Here is a 19,895-nt window from a genome sequence, read left to right as displayed (position 1 = left end):
TTCGTGCATCATGGTTCAGCACTGTGCCCGTGCCACAGTATATACAGTAGGAGTTGCGCTACTTGTCGGCACCTTTGATGTTCGTGATGCGAAAATGGAGTGCGCATGCGTGACCAAAGGAGATGTAGAGGAAAAGAGAGAACCTATTGTTGTCTCTTTCTAACACGCCAGGGCAGCAGCAAGGAAAATGTGCGCGGAGCAGCACAATTGCAGGAACGTAGTAAACAATGAAAGTCATAAAAACTTATTGGCAATATTTAATGTTATTTATTATTGTATTATTAAGTACAATTATTAATTATTATTAATACATTAATTGCGACTTGAGATCATCTCTATGTCAAAAAGATATAATGAAATTTATATATATTGCGCAATTGCACTTTTATAACAAAAATAAAAAGATAATGAAGTATACTAATTTGTTTTTTGTTTTTTTATTAATATAGTAATAATATAATATAAGTAATGATTTAATTACTAACATAAATATGTTGTAAAAGTTGAATGAAAAGTAAGGTAACATATTGAAAAAAATAATTATATCAGATAATATTTAGATTAATTTTTGTAAAGGTCTAAATGTTCTCTATACTTATGTATATTTCAAATCATGTCTGGCGTTAATGTTATTAAATATAACTTCTTCAAACTCTATTGTGATCAAAGGTCAAAATAATTATTTAATAAGACAATATTCTGACACATGTATACTTGACATAAACATGCTTTTTGCTGTACTCTGACAGACACATTTAACAATATATAAAAGAATATACATTTCTCTATACTTAAATATAGTACAATTTCTACATGTAAAAATGAAAAGTATAGTGCACAAAAGTCTTTAAGCACATAATTCTGTAAGCGCAGTATCGAGAAAAATCCTATGTCAATAGAATAACTAGTAGTTGCTCAATTAGCACTTTCACAAGCATATATTCAGTTATTGTAGACATCCAAAGGTTCCGACAGCAGATTTATTGTAGTCTGAAAATCCTCCAAGCGTACTCTTTACGTTATCCTGGCAGTGCTTCTTGATTTGTCCCTGACAATGAAATGGAAATTACAATGCAATTAAATGAAAAGTAAACTGTCCTAACTTTGTTAGTTTATTATTACATTTATCAAGTACACATATCTCAATTATCTCAAGATATCAAGAGATCAAGTAATTAATATCATTGCAATAACCAACTTAATAAAGTTTACATATCTATTGGGTTGTTCGGAAAGTTATTTCGTTTTTTCAAGGAAAAATGAAAGGCGGTTTTTTCATATTTAGAGTAAATTTTATTCAGTGATGTATTGGCCATTTTGTTCCACTACCTTTCGCCATCTTTCTGGCAACTTTAAGATTCCACGCTCATAGAAGTCCTTTTCCTTATTGACAAAAAATTGAAGCAAGTGATTTTTGACGCCTTCATTTGAATCGAAGTTTACATTGTTCAAAGAATTTTGTAGAGACCGGAACAAATGGTAATCGGATGGTGCCAAATCAGGAGAGTATGGTGGGTGTGGTAGCACATCCTATCCAAGCTGTAAAAGCTTCTGGCGAGTGACCAAACTTGTGTGTGGTCTGGCATTGTCGTGATGGAATACGACACCTTTCCTATTCGCCAATTCTGGTCGCTTCTGCTTGATGGCAGCATCCAATTCATCCAGCTGACGACAATACACTTTCGAATCAATCGTCTGGTTGCTTGGTAGTAGCTCGAAAAATACGATTCCCTTCCAATCCCACCATACAGAAAGCATGATCTTCTTTTGATGAATATCTACCTTGGATGTCGATTGAGCAGGTTCATCTTGCCTGGACCATGATCGTTTTCGCTTAACATTGTTGTAAACAATCCATTTTTCATCTCCAGTTATGATTCGCTTCAAAAATGGTTCATTTTCTTCACGTTTCAACGATGAATCGCAGATGGTAATGCGTCGAATCAAGTCAATTTCCTTTAAATTGTGTGGAACCCAAATATCGAGCTTTGAAACGAATCCAAGGCGTTTCAAATGATCGTAAACAGTCGAATTCGATAAATTTAACTTTTCAGCAATTTCGCGTGTTGTTATGCGACGGTTTGCTCCACCAGAGCCTTTATTTTCTCGTCATCAGCTTTAATTGGCCGACCTGAACGTGGTGCATCTTTCAAATCGAAATTTCCAGTACGAAATTTCGAAAACCAATTCTGACACTGACGTTCACTCAATACATCTTCTCCGTACACGGCACACAATTTTGTTCTCGCTTGCATTGAATTTTTACCCTTTCGGTAGTAAAAAAGCAAAATATTACGAAAATGCTCACTTTGATTTTCCATGTTTGATGTGATGCCAAACAAAAATTACTTGACAGATCGCAACACAATAAGATACTAAATGACGTCTGAAATGTCAGTTGTCAAGATATAAAACGAATTTGCCGCTTAGAGTAAGGTTAAGTATCGAGGAACGCGACTAACGACATCTCTTTGTGAAAAACGAAATTACTTTCCGAACAACCCAATAGAATCATAAATTAATGCAAATCAGTGAATGAAATCGATGTTGTTACTTTACTGCTACTTTATGTATGCTTAATTTTATAGCCAATATTTATGCAAGTTAACAGAATTTGTTATAGTGAAATTGTAAGTTGTTAAACTTCATTAAATTATGATTAAAATAATATAGTAATATAATATTAATATAGGTTAAAAATCCACTTATATTTTTCTTCTCGCGCACAACACAGCTGTAAATCATTCATTCACTTCACACACTACACACTGCACTGCACTATTATTAATAATAGTATGCAATATACAGGGTGTCCCGGGTTTTAACCGACAAACTGCTGGAGCATATTCTACTAGTGGAAATAAGAAAAAATTCTTATATCGAGTTTGCTTAGAAATGCTTTATTACAAAGTTATAAACCAATATTGAAAAGAAATATGAGATAAGTAACAACGGAACATAGTATAGAATTTGGAAGGTCGAAGATGTTTATGTTATGTGTATTCACATGTACCAATTTTGATGGAAAATGTGCCACTGCAGTTTCGCCAAAACAGCTGGATACAGTTAGACGGTTGTCCATCGCACTATGCTAGACAAGTTAGAAACTGGTTAGATGAACATTATGCTCATAGGTGGATTGGTCGAGGAGGACCGGTTTTCTGGCCTCCAAGATCGCCCGATTTAACGCCTCTTGATTTTTATTTATGGGGAACTTTAAAAAATAAAGTTTACAGTACAGAAGTAATCTCGCTTGAAGATTTAAAGCAACGAATTACTAATTCAGTTACTGAGATGCAACAAAATTTTCAGGAATGTCGTACCGTAACAAATTCTGTACTACGTCGATGTCTAGCTTGTATCGATGTGCAAGGACAACATTTTGAAATGCGTCACTAAATCATTGCGTAGATAATTTTTATTTTTGTGAAAAAATCCGTTGTTACTTATCTGATATTTCTTTTCAACATTGGTTTATAACTTTGTAATAAAGCATTTCTAAGCAAACTCGATATAAGAATTTTTTCTTATTTCCACTAGTAGAATATGCTCCCGCAGTTTGTCGGTTAAAACCCGGGACACCCTGTATATGCTGCTGATCACACAACGCGTCACATACACGTATAAACTGCGTTAAAATTGGCTCCCATCTTCTGTTAGAAAAAGAGGTACTATCACTATCCTCTTTCCTCTACATCTCCTTTGGTCGCGCATGCGCACTCCATTTTCGCCACGGAAAATTGGGAGAGTTGCGCTACTGTATATACCGTGCCCGTGCTTGACATCCTCCAAGCGCTCGGCAAGCGCGAATGCGACAAAAAAGAATAAAAAATGAACAGCGGCGTGTTGAATTGATCTCCAAAAATATAATTTCGCGTCCGTTAACCACGAAACAAGTATAGCAAACCGATATCTAACGCGACGCGTCTTCGATCTTAAAACCAAAGAGGAAACAACGCCCACCGGAACTGGACGCAAATGACTCCGTGTGCGGCGTGCGCACGGAATCATCCACGCCGTTCGCGTTGCGAACGGATGATTCATCCATCCTTCCTTTGACGTATGCGTGCACGTACATACAACACGATGCATAGGTACGCCAGAGGCGCACGCTACGCGCCGCCACTCCTCGTCGGTCCTCGGCTGGTGAATCCGATTCGCGTTTCGGGACCACGAGACCATCGAGCGACCCGCGAGGTTCACCCGAGGATCCGGGCGTAGTGGCGCGGCGCGCGACCGAGCCGACCCGCCGACGGACGGACGGACGGACGGACGTTGGCGAGTGACAGGTGGTTCGACGTTTGCTCCGCCGCCATCGTCGTTGGCGCGGCCTGCCATATTGCGCGTGACATCGGCGGTGCAGACGTTGCTCGCGTCCAGGCTGTCGCGCGACTCGATGGCGGAGTGAATCGGGTGCCCGAGGGAGCAACGAGTCCACCGTCGTATCGACGAGCGGTCCCCAGGTCGCTCTCGGTGATCCAGCAGCAGCAGCAGTTCCGTTCTCCCCGCGTCGCCGACCCACGAGCACGCGTGAGTACACGAGCCTCCGCATTGTTGACAACGACCGACGCCCCCCCCCCCCCTCCGCGATCGTCGCGGGCGGTGCGCGTTATCGCCAGCGACGGCGATAGACCCGACAGCGCGGCGGTGACACGTCCCGCTTTCTCCCGTCGCGGGACATCCTTCCCTCGGCCGTGCGTCGCGTTCCTCCGAGGCTCCGCTGCGGCCGCTGCCCGTCATCGAGTTCGCGGAACCTGCCCGCCTGCGCCGATCGGACGTAACGTAATTATAATGGGAGTGGGCCAGAGTGCGGGCGTAGTTGCGATGCCCGTACCCGGGAGAATCTCGGCCCTACCGGAGCCGAAAGCGAAGGAGAGAGAAAAAGGCCACCGCGTATCGCGACACGCGTGCCTCCCGTCCCCCCGCCGAGTGTCGGCGATAGCGCAATCCGTCTCCGCTCTTTCGGTATCGAGTCGCGCGAGGCACGCTTGTGTCGGGCACGGTAATCCGCCCGAGGCTGCTCATGAATTATTCATGAATCGCGAAGACTCGCGCCGTTCCCGCGCTACGAGGATTTCCTGCTAATTACGGGATTTTTTCCCCATGCTCGGAATCGTCTAAAAACTATGAGGACTTCCTCTGTCGATTGATAGATATTTTCCTCAAATCTGCTGAAACTTGAAGAGCTCTTGTCATTCACTCGCGTGATATTTAAATGTCACTTGACAGATACGCCGTTCTTGTGTGATGTGGATAGCTTCTTTCCTTGAAAACTGGAAAGACGATACGAGATCTTTTGTTGATCGATTGTAAATTTATCTCATCGATCACGATTATCAACAATGCGAGTTATGTCTAATTATGTATATTTGTACAATCTGTTTAAAAGAACAAGGAAGTGATGCTCTAACTCTTTATCTTAAGATTATTTAATGTACGTCTTATTAATGTCGCTATTTAAAGTTCTTTTAATTAGTTTTGATAACAAATAGTGACAACAACAAATCAATTGCTTAAGAGATTCTCACCTGTGCTATAGTATACGCACTTGTGAGTCATGTACCTGTTATCTCGTGTCAAGAATGAAACAAAGAATACTGAACACTCTTTGACGCGCGATTAGCATAATCCACTTCCGATACCTCACGACAGTGAGTTTGGCAACAATAAATTCCCAACAACAAGGAGAACGTATCGCCTCAGTGAGCTTTGTTTTTGTCGCCCGCAGTGAACAATTAACGGCGAGTGCTGAGCGAAATTTAATCCCTTCGAAATTTTAATTGCAGGTGCAAAATGTCGACCGGTCCTTACAATTACTCCTACATCTTCAAGTACATCATCATAGGGGATATGGGGGTCGGCAAGTCGTGCCTGCTTCACCAGTTTACGGAAAAAAAATGTGAGTGAGATGCACAAGTTAATAAGACGCATAGACAATTGTATCCACGCACGTGCGAAATCGTGGATGGGAGAATTCCGCTGGATTAATTTCATGCCTCGTGTGATCTATCGCTATTTATTTCGCACGGCAATTCATTCACAGACGACGTGCCGCAGCCATGTAATTAATATACATGACTGTGCGCGTACACGCAACGATGCAGGCGATTAAACTTGCGATATTTCGCGGTGGTCGCGGAAAAGATTCACGGCGAGAGTGTTTAATGAATCTCTGTGTGTCCAGTTATGGCGGATTGTCCACACACCATCGGCGTCGAGTTCGGGACTAGGATCATCGAAGTAGCGGGGCAGAAAATAAAGCTGCAGATCTGGGACACCGCCGGGCAGGAACGATTCCGAGCGGTTACCAGGTAACGACTGCGACCGCGACGCGCTCGCAGCACCCCGCCGGTCATGATAAACGGGTGGTAAAGTTATGTAATGTGCACAAAGAGATATCTCTTCCTCAGATCGTACTACCGGGGTGCGGCCGGGGCTTTAATGGTGTACGATATCACGCGCCGTTCGACTTACAATCATCTCAGTAGCTGGCTGACGGACACGAGAAACCTGACGAATCCAAGCACTGTACGCGTACATTACGCAATTTATGAGTTCTTTGTTCGATTCCTTTGCGATTCTCCATCTGCCTAATTATAATACAAGAGAGAAAGCTTCTGCGAGCGGTCAACTAACGGAAAAATAAAGCGGGAAAATCTTTCAGGTCATATTCTTAATTGGCAACAAGAGCGATCTCGAGGGCCAACGTGACGTTACCTACGAGGAAGCGAAACAGTTCGCCGACGAGCATGGCTTGATGTTCGTCGAAGCCAGTGCGAAGACGTGAGTGTTTTAAATTAAATTTATCTAGATAAATTCTCTTTTCGCCACGAGTAAAATCGTTTGTTTGATTTGTTTAACAGAGGGCACAATGTGGAAGAAGCCTTCCTGGAAACTGCAAAGAAAATATTCCAAAGTATACAGGACGGACGGTGAGTCGCAACAACTTACAATTACCTACAAGATAAATGAGAGAATAATTTATGTTATAATTAATTAATATTAATCGATTGCCCTCCTTTCGTCGACAGATTGGACCTAAATGCAGCGGAGTCCGGCGTACAACACAATCCCAGCCAACCGGGTCGTACCAGCCTCCAAGGAGTGTCCAATGAACAGCAGGGAGGGAAGGACTCCTGCTCCTGTTAGGTCTTATTTCATTTGTTTGTATATAGATATATTAATTGATCGGTACTATTAATGCATATATGATTTGTACTAAGTGTAGCTGGCAGATTGTCTCATAGCTTGTATCCTCCCTTTGATAAGCAAGGTCCATTTAAGAGCAACAACTAAACCGAACCGTAAATTCCGAGAATTCCAGTTCTTTCTTTGTCTCAACTTATCGCGTTGCGATTTCTATTGATATTAATACTATATAAATAAATAATACGACACGATATAAAGACGTACGCGGTAAAAAAAGTGATTCCAATGATGCTACTACTAGTTCCCGACGCGGCACGAATGATATCTACGAGTGAAGCGCAGCTTTTCTATGATTATTACAACTTGTTACTATTTTGTATATTCCATGCATTTCGTTGTGTAGCCAGTTAAAGGAAGATGATTCGTTTAGAGCCGGCCAATACGCACGCGCGCCCAATAGCGCCCACGCGGCAGGCCGATTAAATCCTCATCCGTTTGACTGGAAATGCGTTGCCGAAACGGCTCGACGTTTAGGTAATAAATAAGAGCGACGGGATTACACTCACTCAATCCGCATGGGAGGATCATACGTTCGTTGTAACGCGCAAGTTCTCGCTCGAAGAAGTTTAATCGGTGGAAAATTTAATTTAAATTGCAAACGCCCACCTTTCCGATCACTTTTGAGACCTCCTTTGCTGGTGAGACATGCACTGCGGGCTTTGTGATTTTAGTTCGAAACTTCGAGACTCGTTAGACAGAGAGAGGAAGAGTAGGGATCAATTTTCTTTTTTATTAATAGTTCAAAGATACATCTATTCTTGAGGAAACGCGTAAATATATATACGTACATACATGCTGATACGAAATTTGACACGTATCGTTTTTTAGTACGACGAATTGAGATGGAATTGTTCAACTCTCTTCTTTCATAATCGATCTATAGCTCGAAATTCCAAGTTTTCGTTTTCTACGAAAGAGTCGAGATTAGCAGGTGTAGTTAGCACGTTACTTGAATATATTACGCAAGATAATGTAGCTTGTGAGTGTATATTGCCAAGCGTTTTAGCCTTTTCTTTCCTTCTCGCATATTTTCCGATCTGCCAAGATCTCTGTAAACGTGTTACGCCTTAAATTGAAAAGCAGGATTAGCAAGCTCTGATTTTGCAAGTGTTGCCTGCTGCATCGAGGCCTCTCATAGACACTCGAGTTATTCAAATATCGGTATATAAATTGATGCGCCTTGAAAAAGTTATATAAGCGCTATCTTGTTATGATTTGATGGTACAAAGGTAATGCCTGATATCACCGAGGCATCTCTAAGTGAAACAGAAAATAGAAAGAGAGAGAGAGAGAAATGAAAGAAAGTCGCAACGAACAGTGATTTGAACATGATTTACGTTCTCTTCAATGTTGTGTGTGTCTTGTAAACAATTTGTATTATTGGTAGCACGAGAAAATGCGAAGATCGCCTCCAATAAACTTGACCAAAGTTTTATGGATCTGTTCGAATCGTAGGTAATCGTCGTTTTACTGCACCCTTTAATTTAATCGTACCATGTGTTTAAAGTACTCTAAGAAACAAAATACGAAATAAATTTAAAGTTGATCATTATTATATTAGATCGTTGCATCATTTCCGTCGTATTTCCGGATAAACTTAAAGCCGATATTTTGGGGAAAAATTCGTCGTTCAATCGAGAACATATTGCCCATTATTATCTACGACTTGTTTCCACTTAATGGACAGCTTATCAATTCCGGACGCAAAGAAATCTTCATCCTTTTGACGGAAGAATTCTGACAGCGCGTCATTCACGTCGTCGTCATTCTTAAATTCTTTCCCGTTCAAAAAATTTTGTAACGACAAAAATAAGTGGTAGTCCGATGGCGACATCGGGGGAGTAAGGTGGATGGGGAAGATCCTCGTAGCCGAGCCCGCACAGTTTCCGTCTGGCCCGGAGTCCGATGTACGGTCGGGCGTTGTCGCGTTGAAGGATGATGCCTCTCCGGCCGGCTGAAACTGCCCGTTTTTCCTTGAGTTTCGCATCTAATCGTGACAATTGCTCGCAATAGACATCAGCGGTGATGCGTTGGCCGGGTGGCAGGAGCTCGTAGTGTACAGGTCCTTTTCTATCCCACCAGATACAGAGCATTCTTTTTTGTTGGTGGACACTAGGTCCGGGATCAGATAGGGCCTTCTCACACTTGGGCTTTTTTCTGACTTTATCGTACGTAATCGATTTTTCGTCGCCAACGACTAGCTGGTCTAAGAAAGGCTGAAAATTCTGCCGTGCTAGCAGCGAGGAGCATACGGCGACGCGGGTGAGCAAATTGGTTTCGCTGAGTTCATGCGGAACCCATCTACCAAACTTCTGGACGTACCCCAGTTTGTTTATATGCCGCGATACTGTTGTATGATCAAAGCCCATCCTTTCCGCTATGTCCCTGCTACTTAAGAAAGGGTCTTCAAGAAGTAGCGCCTTCAGAATATCGTCATCGAAGTTCGAGTGTCTGCCGGTATGCGGCTCATCCTCGAGGTGAAAATTTCCAGCTCGAAATTTGGAGAACCATCTCTGAACCGTCCTAACGTCTACGATATCCTGGCCTAACGCCATACATAATTCTTTTGTAGCTGCAGTTGCGTTATTGCCCTTTTGATACTCGTAGAGCATGCAGTGTCTTAGATGAAGCTTATCAACTTCCATGTTTAAGCACTGAAAATTTAAACAAGATAAATGTAAATCTCAAAAGCACGTGGTCTTATAAGGACAATTAAGGGTAGTGTGCAACCGACCTAACAGCGTACTTCAGAAACAAAACTAATAATTTATTGCGCTTGGAAGACACACGAAATACGATGGAAATTATGCAACAACCTAAGACGTGTTATGTGAATAATGAACAATTAATTGCCTTTGTCAAAGTTTACCTGATAAACAATTTATAAACAGCTGAAGGAAACCCAAGCCACTCTGGCAGATTGTCCTCGCAGACACTACAGTTCAATTTTGATTTCAGTTTTAGAGTTAGTTAACGAGAATAAAGAAAAGAATTTATAATATCTTCTGACCAGGAAAGTGAAGATAAATAAAAAGAAGAATGCAATAAATCTAATTAATTACAATCTGCTATTCTTTTTTATTGTTGTATTAACTACTCCTAAAATACATTATGTCAGAGCTTCGACAGACAGGATCCAACATTGAACATTGTAATACATAAAGATAAAAGCGTCCTCCAATTCACCATTAAATTGTATTTAAAATAAAAACGTATCTAAAGGCACGTATCACTAATAAATAATTATTTAAAATTTCTTTTAATTTGAATCAAAACTTTTTCGAAAATTTTAATTCGTCGTTGAATCATACTACTACCTCACCATCTTGTTCAAAAAAGTTTATTGGTTTATACAAATTGTGGCAACAACGTTCTTTGCGTATCAACAAAAGTACAAAACTGACATCCAGCAGAGAAGGAGGAAGTGGAGACTCGTAGCGGAATGTTTTTGAATTACATCATGAAAAATCGCCCGCGACATGGGGCTGTGGCGTCATCCTTCGAAATTTGTCGAAACTAAAGTTCGCTATTTGAGAATTCGATCGTCAGATTATTAGCACTTGAAAAATTTAACACAAAAATTGTTCTCAAAAATTAGTTTCGAAAAAGTTTATTACGAGCCTCCGCCATTTGTGATATTACAAAATGAGGTAGGACTGTTTTATAATAGTTGCATTAGATCAGTGTGACAGATTTCCTAACCTCACGAAACGACATTTTTAACGTTTTTAATATTTTATTATTCTTTTCACATTTTGAATGACTTTTTTAACTTCTTAAACTGTAATAACAACAAAAATAATTGAATAATTGAAGCTTTTAAAGGCATAAAATTTAATTTAAAGTTAGAAAGTCGAGAAATGATAGCAATATAAAAAGAGTAACAAATGGATTAAGATAATTATTGATAAAATTAAATAAAACACGAGAAAAGGCTGGAGTTGAAAAAGAGAACGTCACAATTAAGTTACGCAGCATTGCGCACAAGTAATACTAAAAATTTGCACATAAATAGTTTTTTAATTGAGTTTCAACATATTTTGAATTGTTGAAATATTGTTGGAAAACTATCCAAATTATTTACTTTCATGTGTACAATTTCTATGAACTGAGTTTATTTAAATAATTACTCAAGCATTTCAATTCAATCAAGTTCATTGAATCTGTTTAATTAATATTGCATATTCTTATATTCAACAAATCTGAAATCTGTGTTTGTATCACATAAATTCCATTAGGGATAAAATGATGCTGTTCGATTTCACAAACGCGCAAAGCGTGGACGATTGGCGAGAGATGTCCGATACCGTCAGACCCGTGGGAAAGTCCAAAGCTGCTTTAGTGCTGCAAATAAGCCAGCTTTTCCAACGTGCGATCCTTTTCACGCTGTTGAACCCACAACCCAATGGCGCCGGTTTTGCCGGAGTTAGGAAACCGACGAATCTCGATTTGTCGTCGTTCAACAATATTGAGATTACTTGTCGCGGTCAGGGGCAAAATAGCCATTATAAAATATCTCTCAGGCATCGAGGGCAGAACTCAGATGAAGACCTCAGCTACGAGCAATTTTTTACAGTAAAATCTTATGACTTCCTGGCTGGTCATATTCATCCTCAGCTGTAACTGTTCTTCGAAACTTTTCGTTTCAGGTGCCAATGTCGAACGATGAGTTCGCCGCAGTGACATTACCTTTGAAAGACTTTAAGCCTTATTATCGTGGTCGGGAGATTCCAGATGGAGAACCTCTAGACACAGCTAATATCACCATGTTTGAATTCCAAATTTACGGAGGCGTTTATCTGCCCATTAAGCAACACGGTGCGTCAGCCTTAGAAATAGAAACTGTACAAGTGTTTTAATATTCTACTCGTGACAGGAGAAACCAAGCGCCTCTTTAAGAAAGCTTTCTCATAAAAATTAGTGTTACGAACACCAAACATCTAGCTTCTCGCACATAAAATAAATAATTAAGCCTTTGATTAGCAATTTCTTGCAATATTATGTCACGATATGATAGTGGGATGGATTCAAGTTTAATTGTTTTTAATACGAGATTGATAGAAGATAAATTTATTTTTTAAAAGCAATGTAAGAGTACAGATCACAAGTAATAATGCATAATTAATCAAGTACTGACCTACGTGGAAAACTACATCTATATCTGTTCGTGGATACATTTTCAAAGAAATAATTTGATTTTTATGTTAACAGGAACATATTAATTAACGTTGTGTAATGTTCAAATTGTCCTTCGAAATCCTATAAAAATTCTGTCAAAGTATCGAAAAGTTGTAATTAATCGTATAAAATAAATATAAACATTTGTCAGATTCTTCGTGATTGTACGAGTCCAGAAAATCTCTGGATGCAGTTAATATCTCTATGTTCAAGTTGCAAGTCTTTGAAGATATTTGCATGCTTTTTAAGCAATAGCCTTGTCGATCTTAAAAGTAGAAATTGTAAAAGTTTCTTAGCATGTTTCTAGTTTGCGACGGGAGAAGTAAACCCTTTCTTCAAGGGCTGTCTCCTTACAGAAATTACAATGTTACAAATGATAAAAATCTAGTTTTCCATGAAATAAATAATTCAACCTTCGATTAGGCATGCAATTCAAATTATTTGTGTAAATGCTTACTGGTTAGAGTGTTTCGTTGCCTGTATGCCAAAGCGAAAATGCCAAACATCGTTATAACAATAAATACCGGACGTAATATAGTGCATTGCAAACTTGTTAACACATTTTAAGCTTGCTTTTAGCTCCATGATTAATTCAACTGGTATAATCCTTCCGAAAAAGATTATAAAATACGAATCTCTTCTTCGATATTTTATTCAATAGATAAATATATCTTCTATGTTTTACCACTCGCTCAAGTATGTTTCTTCAAGGCAATTGTACAGCTTAAGATTTTGATTCATTCTGAAAAGCGAAATGATTTATTTAGAAACGCGGCAAAGAGAAGGAAGAGAAAGAGAGAGAGAGAAATAATCCTTTACTCACTGTTTGAAGGTTTCGTCCAACTCCGCGATCTTTGAAGGATGACACACGACGGCGGTTTTACATTTCTTCGGATCGAACAGCGGCTTGAGATACAGAGTCGCTACGCGGGTCATATCCTCCATGGTGACAGCGGAAATGCGTCGTACCATCTGACGATTATAATCTTGCGGTACGTTCCCGATGTAGAATCTTAACGATTGTACCAGCGCGTTGTACACGGTCTGCTCCTGCTCGATGATATTGTAGATCAAGGACGATTTAGCTGATTCGTAAAGCAATCGGTCCCACTTGTCACCGGCGAGATGGGATTCCTGCAGCAGAAAAGATTCACCATTCAGGAAACCTGCTTTTCGCTTTAATTAAAAATTAATTAAAAATTAATTTTTAATTAATTTTGCTCTCACGTCACGTCGACTTACCACTATTGACTTCGCCTCCTTGTACGCAGCTGCCATGTTTGTGGCAGTATCTAGCGTGAGATACAGCAGTCCTTCATTCGGTGCCACGGCGAGGCCGTATCCGTACGAGAGTCCCAGTCCTCGAATCAATCTCCACATAGGACCCTGGAATCACGTGTCTTCCAAGTGACGCTGATCTCGACTAGTGACACCGTCATCACGTGCTTACCTCCGCTTGAGTCAAGTACTTCAAGCAGACCTTCAGAGCCGGCAAATCCGGGTGCTGATAGTCGTTTATGCACGGACAGACCTGGCTGAGAAACGAGCTTTCTATGCACCCTACTCCCGTGATGCAACCGTTGATAGGTATATCCTCGAAGGAATTCGTCAGCGCCCAGTCGGGCGTGCTGTTGAGACTGAAATACACACTTGGGCGTTAACACGTTACATTTTTTTTCCATGCATTTCTTCATCAAGAATGTACACCCACTTGGCCTTGCCCGTTGCTACGTCGGAGAAGTGTATGTTCCACGGAGCGTAGACGTCCGGGACCTGCGCCGCTAATTTTTCAACGTTGGTAGCGATGAACAGAACCATGTTCTTCAGCCGCGTCAGGGTCTTCCTGACCGACGTGATTTCCGCCATAACTTCCCTCTGGCCCGCATCGTCGCTCAGACGTTCCATGAGCTCGGTGAGGAACTTTTGCTGTCGCAGCATGCCGGACGCGAAGGTATTACTGTCTGCAAGTGTTCGATAAGTACGTAGCGTGGATGCGAGTTCGTGCCACCGGCAGCCGGAGCCCGGAATTTACCTTTATTATACATTAGTCCGTTTATCATGTGTCTTTTAACATCGTATCCTCTTCGCTTCAGTTGAGCGACATCGTTTATCATCTTCGTCGCTACCACCTTCAATTTTTCAATGGTCAACTCGGTGTCGTATAAAAGCTCCTTGATCCACTGTATACCCTTGTCATATTTTTCCAATTCCAGCTGCGTAGAGAGAGAGAGGACGGCAAAAGTATATAAATAAGAATCAAAAGAATTTTTCCACCATTTTTGTTTTGTCATATTAAAAAATGTAAGGCGTGTCTGCATTACTTGAAGCATCAGGATAACGTTGTTCTCGTATATTCCGCACGAGTATCTGCTACCACCGATCCCGATTTTAGTGGAAACCGACACGGTGTCCGCTTCCAGTTCGGCCACCACTTCCTCGTAAGGAATTAGGCGGTCGTTCCTTCTCAACGGCCCGCACTCGGTAATAACTTCCAGCAATAATGGCACGTACTTCCTGTATTCTCTACTGAGAGCGGACGTGTCCATGATAACGTACAGCTAAATTCAAGTCGGGCCACAATTAGTATACTGTATTTGCTGATTAATGCGTGACTGTCGAGCGTTAATTGGACTTTCCAATTGGAACCGCTCGATAAATCAGCGTGATCGCGTGACACTCACATAGACGAAATTTGTATTAACGTGATCTAAGTAGGTGAACAACGGCAGCTTCGTAACGTCGAACCTCGGATGCTGCTCCGACGTTTCCGTAGAGTAGCCTTTGATGTGATGGAAGTTGATGGAATCCGTGCTAGGTATAGCTACATTTGTCAACAGATTGTCTGGTATAGGCCTCTTAAAGAGAAAATCGAAACTTGTTAAAAATCAAGATCACATTTTTCGTCATATATACAGGGTGTTTTCTAAGTAAGTAGACAAACTTAAGGAGGATATTCCTTGGCTTATTTTAAGAAGAAAAGGTCATATGAACATATGTCCTAAACTGCTTTGTTTTCCAAAAAAAGTACATCACTGTTTTCGTTCACTTTTCGGATAGCGTGCTTTTGCAGTACGAGTCAACAGCGGTGGGGATGGAGTGGGGATGGTCAATTTTTGAACAGGAAGTTTGCCAATCGATGGATCGGTCGAGGTACTCAAAGACCAAACCATTTATGGCCTGCAAGATCCCCAGACTTAAATCCAGTAGATTTTTTTCTATGGGGACAGCTTAAATCTTTAGTTTACGCTACACCTATTCAAAATGAAGAAGATCTCAGAAATCGCATAATAGATGGATGTGAAAGAATACGTAACACTCCAGGTATTTTTGAGCGTGTACGTCAATCAATGGAAAGGAAAGTTGAGGCGTGTATCATGGCTGCAGGTGGACATTTTCAGCAGTTACTGTGATGTTATTATTTTTCTTTTTAGTTACTATTTTCTTTTTCGTTATAATTTTTCTTTTTGGTTACTATTGGTTTTCATTTGTTTCATTTGCAATAATACAAACTGTTCGTTCTATAATAAACGAAAAGTGAACGAAAACAGTGATGTACTTTTTTTGGAAAACAAAACAGTTTAGGACATATGTTTATATGACCTTTTCTTCTTAAAATAAGCCAAGGAATATCCTCCTTAAGTTTGTCTACTTACTTAGGAAACACCCTGTATATAAGAAACATACTAAGAAACTTTTACAATTTCTACTTTTAAGATCGACAAGGCTATTGCTTAAAAAGCATGCAAATATCTTCAAAGACTTGCAACTTAAACATAGAGATATTAACTGCATCCAGAGGTTTTCTGGACTCGTACAATCACGAAGAATCTGACAAATGTTTATATTTATTTTATACGATTAATTACAACTTTTCGATACTTTGACAGAATTTTTATAGGATTTCGAAGGACAATTCGAACATTACACAACGTTAATTAATATGTTCTTGTTAACATTGTCATATATATATATGACAATTTGCGATTATACAATTTTAATGACCGTTACCTCATTCTCCTCGATAGCGTGCTTTAACTCGACTTCCTTGTGCGTCAAGCCGTTCGTGCCAAGCTGCTCTATCTGCTTGGCTATTCGCGTCTCTTCCTCCTGCGTCGACGTACGTTTCTTCTCTATGCTGGGTACGCCCTTCACAGTCACCATCGGCTTACCAATAAAATATTTCTTCAGAAGACTCAACCAATAGGCTTCAGGCTCATTTTCTAACTTCTGCCGATCGCGTATAACGTCCAATCTTCGCTCGAGCTGTTAGCGAAAACAGAGTAATTTTTATCAAAGTCGAATTATCGATTCAAATGAATTAATTGATCAGACTACGTTGGATAACCGATAACGTACATCTTCCTTCGTGTCTCCGTACAACACGTGCTTGAAGAGTATATCCTCGACCGTGTCGTGTGGATTGTTGTCGAAGGCGTCCAAATCCCAGAGGATACTTTTGTGAACCACGGTCCTCATTCGCTTCATGTCTATAGCGCTGTCGACGGCGTTGCACGTGTCTTTGAGTACCTTCACCAGCAGCCCCTCGATAAGCGGGATCTTATTCTTCGGCACATTCTCGAACCAGAATAACAAGGCGGTTGTCGAGTAAGCTAACGTCATGGCGTCCACGTTGCTGGCGTACGGATCGTCCGTCTCGACGAATTTCTTTTGCAAAGGGCTGATGCACGTGCTGGTGAAGTACTGCATGAGCAGGGTGCAACCGAGATAATCGTATATCTCGTTCACTATCGACGGTCCCCGCCAACCGACGCACACCATACCGTTGTCCTCCTCATCGCACGGGTAATAGACATCCAGGTCTAGGCTTCGCTCGAGCGGTGGCACCGCTCTTTGCCAGGGCCTCTGGAACGCACTTCTGCTTCCCTGTAATTTTGCATTTTGCTAAATCTCAAGAATGCGTAATAAGAAATAAGTAACTAAGGTAAGACACGATCAGTTCAAATCAGCTTCGGGATAAATACCACCTTCGACATTATCTTCTGTTCCAAAGGCAGCAACGCGCGGAAAACATCGGCGTGCTTCACTTGCCCCGCTATTAACAGAGTCAAATTTTCCGGTCTATAAAATTGCTTATGATACTGCCGCACTTTCTTGTTGCTGGTACTGTTCCGCAAATTTATCAGTGCACCTATGAAAAAGACGAACGATGCTTGAAAAAGTGAACAAGGAGTGAATAAATCGATCGTACGTGTGTCTCTATACCTCCGGTATTCGATTTATATCCACATATGCCGGGATACATCGCCTTCACAAATTCATTGTACGTCCTACATTCACCCGTATTATCTTTATCCTGCATTTCGCAGTAAACTACACCTGCATCCTTGCCGTCACCAGTGATGTGATGCACTTCCGTAATAAACGCCGAGTCCTATCAATGTACGCATAAAATTGTTGGATATTTTGTGATAATTGGTCTTGCATAATTTGTCGGAGGATTTATGATTGTGTGTAATGGGTAGTCTACAACCTAGCTCAAGCTAGAAATTATCTTTCTTTTGTTGTCTTACATCATAAGCTACATAAATTATGTGAAGCTCTTACATCATAAACTATATTTCATTACGATAATTGCTTACGTAACTGCTTGTATAACTGATGAGTCTTTAAGGATATGTATTTCCTACATCTTCCTATTTAATACTTCCAAGAGGTATAATTTATACAAATTATCATTCTTTTAGGAAGAAAATGAGTAGAAAGCTAGATAACTATAATTATCTATTTAACAATATCTTCTATACATAAAATGCTACTTCAAACATGTAAGACATTATTAACATGTTAAATGCCACGTGAGCCATGGCTCACCTAGTCTGAATGGAAAGTCACGCGAAGATGCCACCCAGTGTGTTAAAATCCTTACCAGTAGAGTGGGATAGAGAATATGCTCAAGGTATATCGGCATCAGGGACAAAAATCCTTCACTACCAGCTGTTGACATGGTGTAGCACGTACGGTCCACATACGTTCCAGCATTGGTGCCAGATGCGAGGCACCGGTTTGCCCAGAGGTCCAAGACACCTTTGTAGGGATAATCCTCACTGCCCAAGAAGATAAGATGCTCCAGTGTATGAGGAAGGCCATCGTCGTCATGCGCTTCAGTAACTTGAAAGAAGACAGAATTGACAATTGACGCTTCATGTAATACTTTGTTTTCTAGCTGCTCATTGCCAGAGAGAAAAATTGACACGGGACACCCACGTGTCGCGCAAAACTCTTCCTATCACTTACCGATGTTGAAGTAGCCGCTGACAACCGGACCGTCGACCTTCGCGATGCAAATCGTGATCCCGGTATTCGTCGATTTGTACATATGGAACGGAATCGCGTTTGCCTTCGAGTTTGCGTTGAACGTGCATATCAGCTCGAATCCGCCCATATTTCCACTCGGGGAACCGTCGACGGGCGACATATCGGGCGCACAATGAATGAATGTACAATTACTGTGAAGTTATCGGAAGTTATGATGACAAAGTGATTGGAGTACCGTTGAGTCGTGTTGAGTAAAGCGAACGCTACTTGATACTCCACACGCTTTGTTGTGCTAAACCAAACCGTGCAACTGTCATAGAAACAGTGATGCCGGAAACTCGCAGCATGCGGTAGCATGTACGTGGTGGGGAATGGGGATGACGGAGGCGATGCAGTTGTGTGCGTCCATCACGCTGTCCCCCATCACCATAGACATAGTAAAGGTGCTTTTTCATGCCGACGCTCGACGCTCATTTTTAGCGTCAAAACAGGTCACGTGATCAAATCGCGCCAATAGATTCAGCATCGAATTTCCAGCACGTGAATGTTAGGTTACAGTATTTACTGGTATATTTCTTAACACACTCATTAGAACTGAATTATTGCGTATAATATCATTTTCGTAATTAACATATCGTTTTTGATAATTAATAATGAAAATTTTTTATCTTTTCCATATTTCTTTCACTTTCGTTTTAATCAATTGACGCTGTCTTTTCTGCTACCTTGACGCTTGAAGCTGAAATCATTCGACTTCTTTTCTCTGACGCTAGCGTCAATGTGATGTCACGTGACGACGCTCGACGCTGCTTTTCAGCGTCTCATGAATTAGCACCTTAAGAATAGACCTAAAGTCACTAGATGGATAAAGTACCGCAATCGTCCGCCATTTTAATTCCAACTACACGGTGTTTTCATCACAATTATGTTCTCTTCACATCTACCACAATATGTAACCTTTCTCAATGGAGATACAACGCAACGCTGCTTCGTAGAATTTCACTTAGTGTATTGATAAGTTGCATGTTTGCACTAAATACACTTCCAACGCCATTTTTATTCCACATATTTTACCACGGATTGCGGTACTTTATCAATCTAGTGACTTTAAATAGACCGAGCGTGAAGCGCAAAATGTGAAGCACAGCTAGAAAAGGACGGAAAGTAGGTGGAGGATCTCTTTCTCTCTCTGTTCGCGTCTTCCCCACTCTCCGCTCTTACCCCCACTCTTC

The 19,895-nt window shown here is 40.8% G+C and overlaps 5 protein-coding genes across 7 annotated transcripts; 2 read left to right on the top strand and 3 right to left on the bottom strand.

Annotated features, from left to right (window-relative positions):
* Window positions 1–421: 421 nt before the first annotated feature.
* LOC109610930 lies at window positions 422–4,367 on the bottom strand. Of its 2 annotated transcripts, none has more exons than XM_026973537.1 (2): window positions 3,964–4,367; window positions 422–1,048 (listed from the first exon to the last, which is right to left on the bottom strand). In XM_026973537.1, exons 1-2 carry the CDS (start codon window positions 4,336–4,338, stop codon window positions 947–949), a joined length of 477 nt encoding a protein of 158 aa, XP_026829338.1. In that variant the 5' UTR covers window positions 4,339–4,367; the 3' UTR covers window positions 422–946. The 2 variants fall into 2 exon arrangements, with proteins under 2 accessions (XP_026829338.1, XP_026829339.1); XM_026973538.1 differs by having other exon boundaries at window positions 4,077–4,367.
* On the top strand, window positions 4,330–8,758 carry LOC105278739 (ras-related protein Rab-14). 2 transcript variants are annotated; one of them, XM_011338044.3, is made up of 7 exons: window positions 4,330–4,530; window positions 5,787–5,899; window positions 6,185–6,311; window positions 6,411–6,528; window positions 6,665–6,783; window positions 6,864–6,932; window positions 7,032–8,758. In XM_011338044.3, the coding sequence occupies exons 2-7, from the start codon at window positions 5,794–5,796 to the stop codon at window positions 7,147–7,149; spliced, it is 657 nt and encodes a 218-aa protein (XP_011336346.1). In that variant the 5' UTR covers window positions 4,330–4,530; window positions 5,787–5,793; the 3' UTR covers window positions 7,150–8,758. The 2 variants fall into 2 exon arrangements, with proteins under 2 accessions (XP_011336346.1, XP_011336347.1); XM_011338045.3 differs by lacking the exon at window positions 4,330–4,530 and adding an exon at window positions 4,639–4,782.
* On the bottom strand, window positions 7,921–10,648 carry LOC105278738 (histone-lysine N-methyltransferase SETMAR-like). Its single transcript, XM_011338043.3, has 2 exons — window positions 10,527–10,648; window positions 7,921–9,863 (listed from the first exon to the last, which is right to left on the bottom strand). Exon 2 carries the CDS (start codon window positions 9,852–9,854, stop codon window positions 8,979–8,981), a length of 876 nt encoding a protein of 291 aa, XP_011336345.2. The 5' UTR covers window positions 9,855–9,863; window positions 10,527–10,648; the 3' UTR covers window positions 7,921–8,978.
* A 57-nt stretch (window positions 10,649–10,705) lies between these two features.
* LOC105278740 lies at window positions 10,706–12,296 on the top strand. Its single transcript, XM_011338047.3, has 3 exons — window positions 10,706–10,859; window positions 11,448–11,784; window positions 11,859–12,296. The coding sequence occupies exons 1-3, from the start codon at window positions 10,855–10,857 to the stop codon at window positions 12,066–12,068; spliced, it is 552 nt and encodes a 183-aa protein (XP_011336349.1). The 5' UTR covers window positions 10,706–10,854; the 3' UTR covers window positions 12,069–12,296.
* LOC105278741 (uncharacterized protein C05D11.1) lies at window positions 12,266–19,275 on the bottom strand. Its single transcript, XM_011338048.3, has 14 exons — window positions 18,643–19,275; window positions 18,275–18,516; window positions 17,611–17,779; window positions 17,373–17,536; window positions 16,744–17,271; window positions 16,396–16,650; window positions 15,069–15,242; window positions 14,709–14,945; window positions 14,420–14,600; window positions 14,099–14,348; window positions 13,838–14,024; window positions 13,630–13,773; window positions 13,211–13,521; window positions 12,266–13,129 (listed from the first exon to the last, which is right to left on the bottom strand). The coding sequence occupies exons 1-14, from the start codon at window positions 18,821–18,823 to the stop codon at window positions 13,069–13,071; spliced, it is 3,084 nt and encodes a 1,027-aa protein (XP_011336350.2). The 5' UTR covers window positions 18,824–19,275; the 3' UTR covers window positions 12,266–13,068.
* Between the last annotated feature and the right edge of the window lie 620 nt (window positions 19,276–19,895).

Source organism: Ooceraea biroi, chromosome 11 (genome assembly GCF_003672135.1).
Source record: "Ooceraea biroi isolate clonal line C1 chromosome 11, Obir_v5.4, whole genome shotgun sequence".
In the NCBI taxonomy this organism is placed as follows: Eukaryota; Metazoa; Arthropoda; class Insecta; order Hymenoptera; family Formicidae; genus Ooceraea; species Ooceraea biroi.
This window is presented reverse-complemented; position numbering and strand designations above follow the sequence as displayed.

Bases quoted from the DNA above. Each gene is read 5' to 3' on its own strand.
- LOC105278738 (XM_011338043.3), bottom strand. From the start codon at position 9,854: ATGGAAGTTGATAAGCTTCATCTAAGACACTGCATGCTCTACGAGTAT.
- LOC105278741 (XM_011338048.3), bottom strand. From the start codon at position 18,823: ATGTCGCCCGTCGACGGTTCCCCGAGTGGAAATATGGGCGGATTCGAG. The intron at 14,349-14,419 runs GTAAATTCCGGG...GAACACTTGCAG, and splicing joins CGGACTAATGTATAATAAAG to ACAGTAATACCTTCGCGTCC. The intron at 13,130-13,210 runs GTGAGTAAAGGA...TTCGCTTTTCAG, and splicing joins TTGGACGAAACCTTCAAACA to AATGAATCAAAATCTTAAGC.
- LOC105278740 (XM_011338047.3), top strand. The intron at 11,785-11,858 runs GTAAAATCTTAT...TTTTCGTTTCAG, and splicing joins GCTACGAGCAATTTTTTACA to GTGCCAATGTCGAACGATGA.
- LOC105278739 (XM_011338044.3), top strand. From the start codon at position 5,794: ATGTCGACCGGTCCTTACAATTACTCCTACATCTTCAAGTACATCATC. The intron at 5,900-6,184 runs GTGAGTGAGATG...CTGTGTGTCCAG, and splicing joins CCAGTTTACGGAAAAAAAAT to TTATGGCGGATTGTCCACAC. The intron at 6,312-6,410 runs GTAACGACTGCG...TCTCTTCCTCAG, and splicing joins CGATTCCGAGCGGTTACCAG to ATCGTACTACCGGGGTGCGG.
- LOC109610930 (XM_026973537.1), bottom strand. From the start codon at position 4,338: ATGGCAGGCCGCGCCAACGACGATGGCGGCGGAGCAAACGTCGAACCA. The intron at 1,049-3,963 runs GTGGGCGTTGTT...TTTCATTGTCAG, and splicing joins GTCATTTGCGTCCAGTTCCG to GGACAAATCAAGAAGCACTG.